We start from the raw sequence: 13,624 nt of genomic DNA on the forward strand, positions 1-13,624 counted from the left end.
TTCTGGCCACACAGCTTCAAGGGATCTAAGAATGCATGTCTAGGGCAGAACTAAAAGAGATGATAACCAAGCATCTGTCAACTGAACGAGAGAGGGACAGATAATATGCAGAAGCCATTGACTGGAGACTCAGCCCCAGACCTGAGCAGGAGTCTCAGGACCACAGGGGAGGTACACTGATGTTGCTAAGCCATGGAACTTACAGAGGAGTTTGTCTAGGCTTCCAGCAGCCTTCAGTGAGAGTGTGGCGTGCAGATGAGGTTGGTATGTAAGTGAGGTGGCATCCAGGTCTTACCTACACAGGACAGGATCTGGGATCAGCTGCCACCTACCACGTTGTGTTCCTTATCCTTGGTGCTATTCTCACCCTATCCCCGCCTCAGGACATACTCCTTACAGTTCCTGCACTGGCATTCCACCAACAGATTAAGAACTGGATTGCAGGACAATGAAACTAGATGTCGAACTCAAGTTGTCTCCTCAGGTGGCCTTGGTTAACTTACTTCACTCTCATAGATATGAGTCCTTCTTATATATTTATAACCACGTGTAAGTATCCCTTCTGTTTATTTAGTGTAGCAGGGTGTGTGTGTGTGTGTGTGTGTGTGTGTGTGTGTGTGTGTGTGTGTGGCGTGTACTTCCACATGGGCCATGGTGCACATGGGTAGGTAAAAGGACAGCTTTCAAGAGTCCTCTCCTTCTACCATGTGGGACCCAGGGATCAGACCCAGGTCATGAGGTTTGGTTGCAAGCACCGTTTCATACTTAGCTAACTCACCAGTGCAGGATCCTTTCTATATTCTTTTAAAATAATTTTTTTAACCTCAGGTAATAGACACGTTCTACTTAAATGATACCTGAGAGGATAAAGTGGATGTAGGTTAACTATAGAAATGATTTTAGTAGTTTTTAACTGTAATATTAGCCTAGTGAAAGTTAACTACCCGGGCTGGAGAGGCGGCTCGGCCGTTAGAAGCACTTACTGCTCTTGCAGAGAACTCAAGTCTGGTTCCCAGCACTCACGTTGGGTAGTTCACAATCACCTGTAACTTCAGCTCTAGGGTATCCAGCGCTCTTCTGGACTCCATGGGTACCCATACACAGATGCATATACTCACAGACACAGACACACACATGCACATAATTTAAAAATTTTAAGTCATTTTAAGTTGGCTGAAAATACAGAAATTTTCTGAGACATTTGGTAAATATTTTTTTTTAGACAGAAAAATCATTTTTGCAGGTAGGGCTATAGCTCAGTTGATTGATTGCTTGTTTACATCCATGAATTCCTGAGTTCAATCCCCAGCACCACAGAAAACCAGGCTTGTTAGCACATTCCTATAATACAAGTTCTGGGTATTCAGAAGTTCAAGGTCATCCATGATTACACAATGAATTTGAGGCCACTTGGGATTGATGAGACTGCCAAACACACACACACACACACACACACACACACACACACACACACACGCACCACACACCCCAAAACATTTTGTCCTACTGAAATAGTCATTCAGTGTCTACTTGGTACATAAGGAAAACCGTGGTAGCCTCTGAAAATTGGGCTTCTATTTATAAGCAATGCCGTGAGAAGGCTTTGGACCTGTGCAGAATCTGTAAGCCCCGATTCTGCCACTTACAGTCTGTGGTAAGCATCACACCTTCTCTAGGACTCAACTTTTGCAACTGTCCAAAAGGAACGGTAACAATTAGAGGCCAAGAGCGAGCTGAAGCGGGAGAATGGCATGACACCACTTTCACCTCTGGGTGAAAGTCATGGCCAGAACTGTGAGCAGGAAAAGGTGAGCCCATCCTTCCCTGCCTCCACGGCCTTCGTTTTGCTGGCCAACCCCTCGCCTATACCCCCTGTCCTGGGAAACAGGCCCTCCTCAGCCATGAGCTCTTTCCATGAATAGGTCTTGAGAGTCACTTGTAGGCCAGCATCATCACCCGCCACCACGCCTTCCCCATCTTTCTTTACCCTTTGCCCTCTAAATAAGGAAGCCAGCGTGGTGGGGCCAAGGACTGCTGCCCAATTTGGGTCCTGGGTGGCCTCTGCTCCCTCTTCCCTGGGCCCCCAGCCAGCTCCACCCTCCCGCAGAGATGCTCCCTGCTAACTTCATTCCTGCCTCATAGTTGGAATGACAGTGCCTCTCAGAATCCCTGGGGAGTGGGGAGGGTGGTGGGGGTCTGGGGAGGCAGCCAGGCCCAGGAGCAGGTTAATGTTACAGCCCTGGGTAAGTGAGCTGGGCCGGCTGACGTCAGGGTGATGATGGGTGGAGGGGAGGGCCGGGTTGCTGAACTATAATGATAGGTCAAATCAAATAGGATCACCTCGGGACGGAGCCCGGCAAGCTGGATAGAGAGCGTCCCCAAGCCATGGTCCCTACCAGCCGCAGCTCAGTCCGGGTCCCTCTACTCTCTACCCGAGTGCCCGAAGCAGGCTTTGGTTTCATGTCAGCAGCCTTCATCTGCCTTCCAAAAATAAGCCCCTGCCGCCATGCCGAGGGGAGAAAAACAAGAAGGGCGGTATTTTTAGGGCCATTAATTCTGACCACGTGCCTGAGAGGCAAGGTGGATGGCCCTGGGACAGAGGCTGTTCATCACTATGTTCCAGGGAGTAGGACGTGTTCAGGGCACGCTGCAGACTCTCGTCTTCTTAGGCGTCCTAGTGGGCATGGTGGTGCCCTCACCTGCCGGCGCCCGCGCCAACGGCACACTCCTGGACTCCCGAGGCTGGGGCACCCTCTTGTCCAGGTCCCGAGCTGGGCTAGCTGGAGAGATTTCGGGTGTGAACTGGGAAAGTGGCTATTTGCTGGGCATCAAGCGGCAGCGGAGACTCTACTGCAACGTGGGCATCGGCTTCCACCTCCAGGTGCCCCCCGACGGCCGCATCAGTGGAACACACGAGGAGAACCCCTACAGTGAGTGTCACTAGCAGACAGATGGGGTGCTTGCTGGCTTGGGCACAAGCAGAGTCGGAAGACGAAGGAGCATTGCGCTGGTGGGTGGGGCTGCACTCTAAAGGGAACATGCTGGACAACGTTTAGATGGCTCCATGCCACCCTCCCCTACCCAGATAGAGGTGCAGGCCCAGGAGACCCAGACCTGGGCATCTTGGTGTTCTTAGCCATCATCCCAGGTAACTCCATCCTGGTGGTACTAATTACTCCAGTATTAGTGGTCCATCTCTGGACCTGGAGTCAGCCTGAAAAGCTTTAACTGCACTGGTAAGGGAGATAAATTATGATATTCTATCCCAGTTAGAGCCACACATTTCTATACAGCTGTCCTCTTTGAAAGGGAAGGGAAAGTGGTCTGAAAAGTGCCATTCTGAAGTGCAGTCTTTTCACTGTGCTTCCTCTAATGTCAGGTGCCCGCCTGCATGGACAGTCTTCCAGCCAAGGCATGGTTCGGGCTGTGGGGTCCCAGACAAGCCATCCAGCTCTGTGGAGCTCTGTCTGTGAACTGAGTTGGAGGATGTAGAGCAGACATTAAACAGTGACAATCAAAATTGATTGGTTGATTGGTGTGTGTGTGTGTGTGTGTGTGTGTGTGTGTGTGTGTGTGTTGCTGAGGATTGAACCCAGGGACCCAGGGCATACTATGCAAGTACTCTACCATTCTGAGCTATATTTCCAACCCCCATTCTTTTTCACTCAAGTCAATGACCTCAAATGACAGATTCACTGAAAGCCCAGATTCAAAGCTAATCTTAAATAGATGTTTGAATGTTCCTTGTGATCCCCAATTCCAATGTAAAATTTTTTCATGCAGAACTGAGTGTGCTATAAGGTGTGACAGAGCTGAGTGTGCTACAGGGTGTGACAGGATGTGGCTGGTGTAGTGAAGGTTAGAGAGATTGAGGACAGAAGTGATGGAGAGGCTGAGCCTCTAGAAGGGGGACAACTGGATGTCTCTGAAGGATCTGAGTCTCCTCTCTCGTTTCTATGAACACAAGTGTGTGCTCTCCATTTCTTTGTCAGGCTTGCTGGAGATTTCCACCGTAGAGCGGGGTGTGGTGAGTCTCTTCGGTGTGAAAAGCACCCTCTTCATTGCCATGAACAGTAAAGGAAGACTGTACACCACGGTGAGTTCCTCGGGAGAGGGGAAGCTCCAGGCTGCAGGAAGCCTGCAGCTCACACCACTGAAAACAGCGCACAGACACCACTGAGAGCTGACTCTCTTTTGAAAAGGAAGAAAGAATAGCAGTGAAAGGAGCCCTTGCTAGCCAGGCACCTTGGAGCTCATGCTTCCTCTATTTCACAGAGAAACACCTGCACAGGCCTGGGCTTCTCCCAGCCCCACCTGCCAGGACCCTTGTCCTTAAAGAAGCCACAGTTCAGAGAGCTCTTGGCTAGGGAAGAATGTGCATTCTGACATGAAGTTGTCATGCAGGCTCACAGTTGGGTCTGCGTGGCTGAACTCGAAAGGCACAGAGAGGCAGGCCTGTGGGTCAGCCTGTGTGTGCTGCCCACATGACACACCCCTCCAGGAGACACTCTGCTGGAGTGCTGCAGGAGGTCTGCAGAAGGAGGCTAGCTCTCATCTTCATTAGTGTCTTGAGAGACTTTAGCCTGAGTTTTATGTCCTCTGGTCGCTGATCCCAGGGTCTACAGAAGTATCCTCCTCTGCCATACTTTCCCAGCAGGCATTGGACCCACCCCTCCCTCTGCACCATAGATCACTATGGGAGGGCAAATGCTGAGAGATTGGGCCCTGTGGTGTAAGGACAACCATTATATGTGTTTGTTAAAACCCTGGCTTTCTCTGACTCACTCACTTCCAGGGCTCTCAGCCTGCAACTTGGCCTATTCCAAAATATGTGTTAGGAAAACATTCTAGGGAGTTAATAAACCAAGAGGTCTTTGGCAGAAATAAGGAAGCTGGATCTAGCTACATGGTAGATCGCTTACCTAGTACATACCAAGCCCTGGGTTCAATCCCTGGCACCAAAAAAGATGAAGAGGAAGATGAGGAGGGGGAGCCAGTGGCTAAAAAAGAAGAGGCCTCAGATCCACTAGAGGAGTCCATGGGAGAGTGTAGGGCCTGCTCCTCCCGTCTCTTGGGGGGACAGAAGAAGGGTTAAGAAGGGAAGAACAGACCTGGGACAAGTACTGGGTTCCGGGGGAAATCTCCCAGCAAAGAAAGTCTGGAAAATACTCTAGTGAGCTGGTCAGAGCTTCTCGGCTTCCAAACCTTTAGAGCAAGTGTCTCAAAGTTGCTCTGTGGTGTGTGCTAAAATCAGTTCCTCTCCAGCACAGTTCTGTGGACACCCATGTGCACTCATCATTTGGGGAGCCTGTTAGATGCCGAGGTCTCCAGGACCTGCTTCAGAAACTCAGCAGCACCGGGCTGGAGTCTATCAGTCTGTCTGGTTCAGGGTTCAGGTTCTTGTTTTGTCTTTTATGATTATGTTTTTAGAGGCGCAGGTAGTTGTGGGTGCTACCAGGCTCTACAGCATATGGAAAACAAGGAAGCATGTCAGACCTGCCTGGTGTGAAGCTAGGCCCGAGGGCAGCAGGAGGAGAAGACAGGGCCTAGATGGAATTCTCAGATGCCGGATGCACCACTCTCTGGGACAGTGGCAGGGCAGGAAGCAGCCTGTGACCACCTGAGGCTTTGGTAGAACAGGCACCCCTTCTACGGAGTGAGTCCTCCTGAAAGCTCCTCCTCCTCAGCCCCCATGGCACCCAGAATCCCACCAGCCAGAAGATCCAGGACAGCTGGGTCTAAAACTCCAGGTGGGCATTTCGGCAGGCAAATATGCCAGAAGCCCAAATTCTAGAAACACTTCTGTCACCGTAATTAACAGATTGTTTTTTTTTTCCTCAATTAGAAAGTAATTCAGTTTATGACAAGGGAGAGGGTCATTAAAAACGGTAAATGCATCCACTTTCTGCTCAAAATCTCTGGTTCTAAGAGAAGTGGAGGACTTGGAGCGTAAATTGTGGCTGCCAGAGAAAATGCTCCCGAGGGTCCACCCTCCCATGGCAGCAAATTTCTCTGAAGTCTGAGACACCCAGACTCATCAGGTTCTAAAGGTGTCGGGAGTGCTCACTAAACAGCCGTTGCCAGGGAGGAAGGGGATCTCTCTGAGAGGAAACTCTTTTTCCATACCCAGCAGCCTGGAAGCAGGTGCTCTTGGTGGGAGATTCTCCCTAGACCCCAGCTAGAGATCCGGAGCTGGCTGGACAGCAGTGCCCCAGCTAGGGCACCTGATGCTTTGTGTGTGGCTGGGGACCAGATGCTGCTGAACATCCCTCCCCCTGCTCCCCCCTCTCAGCAGCAGTTATCACAGTCTAAAAAAACAATTGCCAACTGATCCCAGGAGCCAGGAAGACTCCTGCTGGGTGGTGATTTCATTCACACTATTTCCCTTTAAGCCCCCCTGAGCTGCCTCCTCCCTCAAGTAGATCAGCTGCTGTAACCTCTAAATGGCATTTCTCATGGTGGGGGGAGGGGACTGATGAGGAGGAAGAGGCAGCCACCAACGTGTGGTGGGAGAATAAGGGTAAAGAAAAGCTACCTAGAAGTGGTCTTCCTCCTTTCAGATGAAGGAGTATGGAGCGTAAGGCCTGTTAGGCTCTCCCTACAGATGGCATAAGCAGCCCCTTTACTGAGCACATAGATTATCTGGGATCCTGTAGAGTGGTTATAAACATTGTCCCGCAGTGCCCTGGAGAAGCATTTGGTCTTTAGCCTCCCTTTGCAGGTAGAGACACAAGATGTTCACAGTCTCTGGCTCTGTCCCCTCAACCAGTGGCAGCTGTGTGCAGAACCATCTCTAGACTCCACAGATAATGCATAGAAAGCTTGCAGGAGAAGCTCATTTGACCGGATAGACTGGGACTAGCATTCCAATTGCTGCCCAGTCCTACTCTCTAGCTGCTGGACTTACCTCGGGCAAAGTCACTGAGCTTCTCTCAGCCTGGATTTTTGCCATCTTGGATGTAGACTGGAGCAGAATATATGAGTGAACCCCAACATTCTCACTCCCCTTAAAATCCAGAAAGTCATCAAGGATCCCCTCCTGAAGGTGGTTCTGTGGCTATCCATTGAGAAAAATAAATGTTGCACTTTGAAGAGGTTATACCACGTTCACATACTTCTAATCAATACGATCACAGTGACATGCAAACCTCCCATCTCCTCTTGTGTCCAGGAGTAATAGGGACACATGTCCAAAGCACATCCAGAATGAAGACTATTAAAGACAGAGATGGCTTAGCTCTGCATAAAGACAAGAGGATGGGTGTGGTAGCACCGCTCCCCTCCCCCCAACTTTTGGAACCATTTTTACCAGAAATATTTCACCCCAAACACCCAGGGATGCTTTGCTTTGCACAGCACTTTTGTACTGGGGGAGTTAAAAGCTATTTCTTTTTAAATGGATTTGCCTGTGCTTAGCCCTACATGGAATTCAAGACATTGCCATGCTGGTGCTTGAGAGGGGCAGGCCCAGGAAATGTGATCTGGTGGAATTATTTTCATTTGTTCAAGTCATAATGTACGGTAGCTACTTTTATTAACACGGTGTTTGCTTGGCTGGGGGCCTTTCTCACCAAGCCAGAGAACCAGTGTTCCTGAGCCATGGGAACCCAAAGCTCAGGGGTGTGGCACGAAGCACCACCACAGTCCTGTGGAAAACGCCATCAGCCTGGAGCCTGGAGAGGCATCAGTGGGTTCAGGGAGCTGTATTGTGGTGCTGTCATGTCACAAGCCCCCAAGCCACCTGAATGTCCTGCAGGATGGGGAGCTGGCAGAAGCAGGGCCAGGCAGGAGGCTCCTAAAGAGTGTGAGCTCTCAGCCCCCACTCCAGGTCTGTGAGGAGTTCTGGGAAGGCCAGGGATAGAAGATCGGTTGGAGAGAAAGGACAGAATGGAAGCAAAAGCAGTCAACCTAACACAAAACAAACAAGTGGGGGGATCGGGACAGAGTCGGGTCATCAAAATCGGATGGGCACGGCTGAGATGTGGCTGGGGTGTGGCTGGGAGCCGGTCTAGAGCACAAAGCCTTGGGTTCCGTTCCCAGCACTGTCCCTGTCAAATATCTACTGAGCAGAAAGCAAATTGAAGAGTGGCCTCTCTTGATATCTTCAGGGTGTTGGTTCCAGGAGACCCATGGAGCCCCAAATCTCTAGGTGCAGAAGTGCCTCATAAAAATGCTGTAACATCTCCATATGACTTGAGTGCATCCTTCTAGACATTTTGACTCATCATTTGATTACTTTTAACACTTAAATACAATCCAAAGGCTACATAGATAGATATTGTACTGGTTTTTTAGGGAACAATTTATTAGGGAATAAAAAAATCTGTGCATGTCCAATACAGATGCAATCTTTTCCCAAATATTTTTGATTCGTGTTCAGTTGGCTCTAGGGTTACAGAACCCACAGATATACATGGTCATCTGTACATGCACATACAGTGATGCAGATGTTCCAAAAACGGTGGTTCTTAGCCAGACTCATTCTAGACAATGGGATGTGGGCAATGCCCATAGTCCTCAATCCAATGGCTCAGCTCCTCTCCCTTCCTCTGCTCTGCTCTCCACACTAAGGCCTGATTTCCTCTCACCAGTTTGCTAACAACACACAAAAACCTCTCCCTTAACCACTATCCAGATCAGAAATAAATTCTCCTGGAAACCGGCTGGGCGAGTTCCTCTCTGGAGACACCCAAAGTTAGAACAGAGGGAAAGTAGGTGGGTGGAGGGGGCCGCATCACCACGAGAGACCACTGCTTCTGATCAAAACTGCTCCCCCCACTTCCTGGCCCATTTTGTACCCTGTACTCCTCTGCCATTTTAAATAAATTACTTATGTGGGTAGATAGCACATGAAAATGATTTAAGAAGGAAGAAAAAGCACAAAAGATTCCCACAGAACTTAAATTATTTCATCCCTACCATTGTCTTCATGCCTCTGAGTTCCTCCTGAGACACAACCTGTGTGACCAGTTCCTTGTGGACCATTCCATGAATAACCTGTTTTTGCATGCGTGTATGTACTGGCAGCTTTAAAAAGTCACATTACAGAGGTTCAAGGCTTTTTAAATTGTATGTGTGTGAATGTTTTGCCTGCATACATGTCTGTCTGTGTACTACCTGTGTGCTTGGTACCCTCAGAGGCCAGAATAGGGTGTTATTACAGACAGTTGTAAGCTACCATGTGGGTGCTGGGAATTGCACCCAGATCCTCTGTAGAACATGGGTTCAAACTATGCATCTTCACTTGGTAATATGTTTCTGGGACAGTCCAGTGTCAATGTGCAAAAGGTTTTCCTTTCATGGCTTAAAGCACCCCATAGTGTAGCTCGGTCATAGCTGAGACAGCTGCTCCCCTCTTAGTAGAGACTGACTGTTTGGGATTCTTGCTATTAAAAAAGTGTTGTGCCAACTTTTGTACACATGTGGGAATTGAAGGCCAAGATCTGTTCCTTTTGCTGATTAGTCAATAAATAAAACACTGACTGGCCATTGGCTAGGCAGAAAGTGTAGGCGGGACAAGGAAGAGACTAAAGCTAAAAAGTAAAAGACTGAGTCAGAGAGACACTGCCGGCCGCCGTCAGGACAAGAAAGATGTAAAGTACCGGTAAGCCACAAGCCACGTGACAAGGTATAAATTAATGAAAATGGATTAATTTAAGCTGTAAAAACAGTTAACAAAAAGCCTGCCACGGCCATACAATTTATAACCAATATAAGTCTCTATGTTTACTTGGTTGGGTCTGAATGGCTGTGGGTCTGACAGATAAGAGAGATTTGTCCTGACCGTGGGCCAGACAAAAAAACGAAAAAGAATTGCTGATCATCAGTTATCTCCATTTTCAAAAATAATTCAGTAGATACTGTGAATTGTTCTATATAGAAGTAATAACACCACACACCAAAGAACACTGAGAATCCCTAGTCTCTGGGCCTTAACCATTACAATGTCAAATGTCTTTCTCCCTGCAATCTGACCATTGATCCCTGGGATACTTGTCTGGGGGTAGGAGTTGGAGTCTACTGGGAAAGAAGCACACATCCACAGGGCTCAGGTGCTGTTTAATGCTGTTAGAGGCACCTGCCCAGGGGCCCTAGAGTAGGATGGTAGGTTCTGGTGAGGCTGGATGTACAGACTTCTGAAGTATTTATCTAATTATTCTTTTATCAATAAAAACTCAGGAGTCTGATATCCGGGTAAAAACCTGATTGATCAGAGAAGCAGCAGAGAAACGACCAGTTACCTCTGCTCTCTCTCCTTCCTTGATCCAAAAAAGGGCTGAGACTCTTTCTAAGCCTCTCCCTACTACTTCCTGTGTCTCTCTATATGTCCTTGGTCCTCCAAAACCTCTATGGCTAATTCGGGTCAGCTAGCAGCTAGCTCCACCCTCTGATTCAAAGTAAACTTTATTGGCAGTCTCAGGAGTGTCAGAATGCAATCAAAATATCCCACAACATTTCCCCCTTTTGTCTAAATAAAACGAAAAGTTTTTAACTCTAACACAGTAAAACTATATACAATAAGGAGAATTATCAGGTAAGAATTACATTCACAATTTCCAGTCCGTTTGCATTTGGCAAATTTAGAGAAAATACTCCATTATCTATCCTATCTTGGTGAGTCCAAAGTTTTGTACCTAATTCACTTTCTACCCTAACTGTGTTGCCATCCTAAAAATACCTTTTTAGAGCTCAAAACATTTTTTTAGATAAACAACTTAAGCTTTTACGTTTCTTGACTTCATAAACTTTACGTCTCTTATGTAAGTTTCCTTTTTGAATTTGGTAACAAGGAAAACTGTAAAACTATAACTATCTAGTATTCAACCCCATCATAGACCCAAGAAAGGTAAAATATTACCTGAGTAAACAGGAAGTGCAGAGCAAACAGCTTCCAAAACTATAGAAATGACAAAGAGAGCTGGCTGCCTAGACAGTCACCCTGGGTTCCTCTGCAATGTTGGGGCATCCATCTTCAACCTACAGGTCTAGAATATCTGACAGACTATTTTGTGAAGCAGGAATTTTGAAGGATTGTTTTACCTTGTCCTGGCAAAGTTGGCAGTTGACTTCTTATGTGTCCTGCTTGACCAGTTTTGACTGCATTCTGTCAGCAGTCAAGGCAAAAGTAGTTTATTTGTCCAATGGCTAACTTCTCTATAAATGAAAGCAAACTCCACATGGAGGTTCTTCGAAGACCATTATCCTTTTTTGAAATAAATTAGTGCTGTCAGGAGCAGATGTGTCTCACTGTCATAAAAAGCCTTATGTTATTAAAACATTTCAAATGTCACATTCTGTAGATCTCTGAAGTGTTTAAAGACCACCTATCTATCTAAAATATAAAGTATATCTCTGATTGACCTTGAAAACATACCTAACATGACTACGTTTGATTGTTATAGATGACTAACTACTAACATGCATTTCTTAATTTTCCTAGTTTTCAAAGACTAGAACTGCCAGATGAAGCATTTATCTAATTATTCTGTTATCAATAAAAACTTGGGAGTCAGATATCCGGGTAAAAACCTGATTGATCAGGAAAATGGTGGAGAAGCAACCAGTGATCTCCATTCTCTCTCCTTCCTTGATCCAAAAAGGGCTGAGACTCTTTCTAAGCCTCTCCCTACTACTTCCTGTGTCTGTCTGTATGTTCTGGGCCCTCCAAAACCTCTATGGCTAATTCTGGTCAGCTAGCAGCTAACTCCATCCTCTGATTCAAGGTAAACTTTATTGGCAGTCTCGGGAGCATCAGAGTGCGATCAAAATATCCCACAACAGACTTCTTTCAGAAATCCAAGGACACCTCTGGTGCCAGGGAGAAGTCATAGAGCCATTGAACTGTGGTTCCTAGTATGTATGTATATACACACATGCATGTGCACATGCATGCACATGCCTATGCCCACATGACAGCCAGAGGGAGACACAAAGCAACTTCCTCTATAGCTCTCTGCCTAATTCCCTTGGGAACCAGGTTCCTTTTCTCTGTAAAAGTGGCTATTATCTCAGATGCCACGTGACCCCAGAGAATAGTGTAGACTATGAAGCTCCACTCACTTTTTGGGCTCAAAGTCAAAACTGAGAATGAGCCTTTTTTCTTTAAGAGACTGCAGACTTTGGACAGAAGAACTATGGGTGGAAAGAGACAATACTGGAAAGGACTCAAGAGCTCATTTGTCTCTCTGCTCCTCCACCCACTACCCCAGCAGCTCCCTGGCACCACACTGTTTGCATGAAGGAGAACTGAGGCTCTGAGTGGAGGAGACTCCACTCACACTATTGGGAAATAGAAAAGTCACTGAGGGAGCCCTGGGCCTCTGTCCTGCTCTCACGATAGGGTTAGTATAGCTCAGTGTCACCAACCCCCCCCCCCTGCCCTGCTCTCTGCTCTGCATAGAACACATTCTCACCTGAAAACTGGGTAGAAAGCACCCCTACCTGGAAGTCTGGAGGTCTGCTCCAATCTCCCACAGGCTCGGAATATCATCCCTCTGTGTTCCTGGCCTTGGCTTCCTCCTGGTGTAGGAGGGCAAATGAGAGGAACTGTAAGTGCCTCCATTTTAACCTCTCACGTTTCTCCCCCTGCAGTGTAAACCCCGTGGTAGTGTCTTTACAAAGGGAAGGGACGGAACACAGAGGAAGGGCCTCCTCTGCGTGGCTCAGCTGGTGTTTTGGCACTTCTTAATTATCACTGGGTCTCTGCTGTCTGTTCATCTTCACAGCCCAGCTTCCAAGAGGAATGCAAGTTCAGAGAAACCCTCCTCCCAAACAATTACAACGCTTACGAGTCAGACCTGTACAGAGGGACCTACATTGCACTGAGCAAATATGGCCGGGTAAAGCGGGGCAGCAAGGTGTCCCCAATCATGACTGTCACTCACTTCCTCCCCAGGATATAAGGACCCATGGATGAAGGCTCACAAAATGACAGCTGCATCTTTTCTGTTGGAATTTTCCAGAAGAGAGCAATTATGCTCGTATCCTGTGACTTCTGAGTCTGGCTTATCTTGTGCCTCAAGAGACTGGAGTTGGTTTCCTTGGCCACTGGACTGCATGACATGTAACCCACATGACTGAAGGGTTGCACTTGACATCTCAGAATGTCAGTGGATCATGCACTTTGACCTCACCTAAGGAGAGACAGTACAGATGACACTTGTGACATGTGGTCCCATGCATAAGGAAAGGCCGAGATGGGAGTGTGCCTGTGTCCATGCATACCCATACGTCTTTAATAGATCCTCAGAGCAAAGGCATTTCAAAATTTTTCTTTCTCCTGACATTGTCACTGCAAGAACCTGCCTACAAGAGCATCACTTGTCAAGTCAGCAGGATTGAGGTGTGCCTCATTCTGCCTTGTTCTGATCATCCATCCATCCTGAGGCATTAACTGCACCAGTTATTTGAGTGACAGAGAGCATCTGTCTTTTATGTGTAGGGAGGAAGTGGGGGTGTAACAATCAATTGCAAACTAGAAAAAAAATAACCTGGCACCCTGAACTCCATGCCCACTGGGCTTCTGAGAACACTAGGATGCACTGTTAAGGAAGCTGGGAGAGAAGGGGGTCCCCTCCTTGGAAAAAAGTGATAGAACAGTGTCTCTGGCCATTGGGGAGATCTG

The 13,624-nt window shown here is 47.6% G+C and overlaps 1 protein-coding gene across 1 annotated transcript; it reads left to right on the forward strand.

Annotated features, from left to right (window-relative positions):
- The first annotated feature begins 2,584 nt into the window (after positions 1-2,584).
- On the forward strand, positions 2,585-12,902 carry Fgf6 (fibroblast growth factor 6). Its single transcript, XM_059256913.1, has 3 exons — positions 2,585-2,930; positions 3,993-4,096; positions 12,726-12,902. The coding sequence occupies exons 1-3, from the start codon at positions 2,585-2,587 to the stop codon at positions 12,900-12,902; spliced, it is 627 nt and encodes a 208-aa protein (XP_059112896.1).
- The last annotated feature ends 722 nt before the right edge of the window (positions 12,903-13,624 follow it).

The sequence above is a fragment of the Peromyscus eremicus genome, chromosome 3 (genome assembly GCF_949786415.1).
Source record: "Peromyscus eremicus chromosome 3, PerEre_H2_v1, whole genome shotgun sequence".
Taxonomy (NCBI): Eukaryota; Metazoa; Chordata; class Mammalia; order Rodentia; family Cricetidae; genus Peromyscus; species Peromyscus eremicus.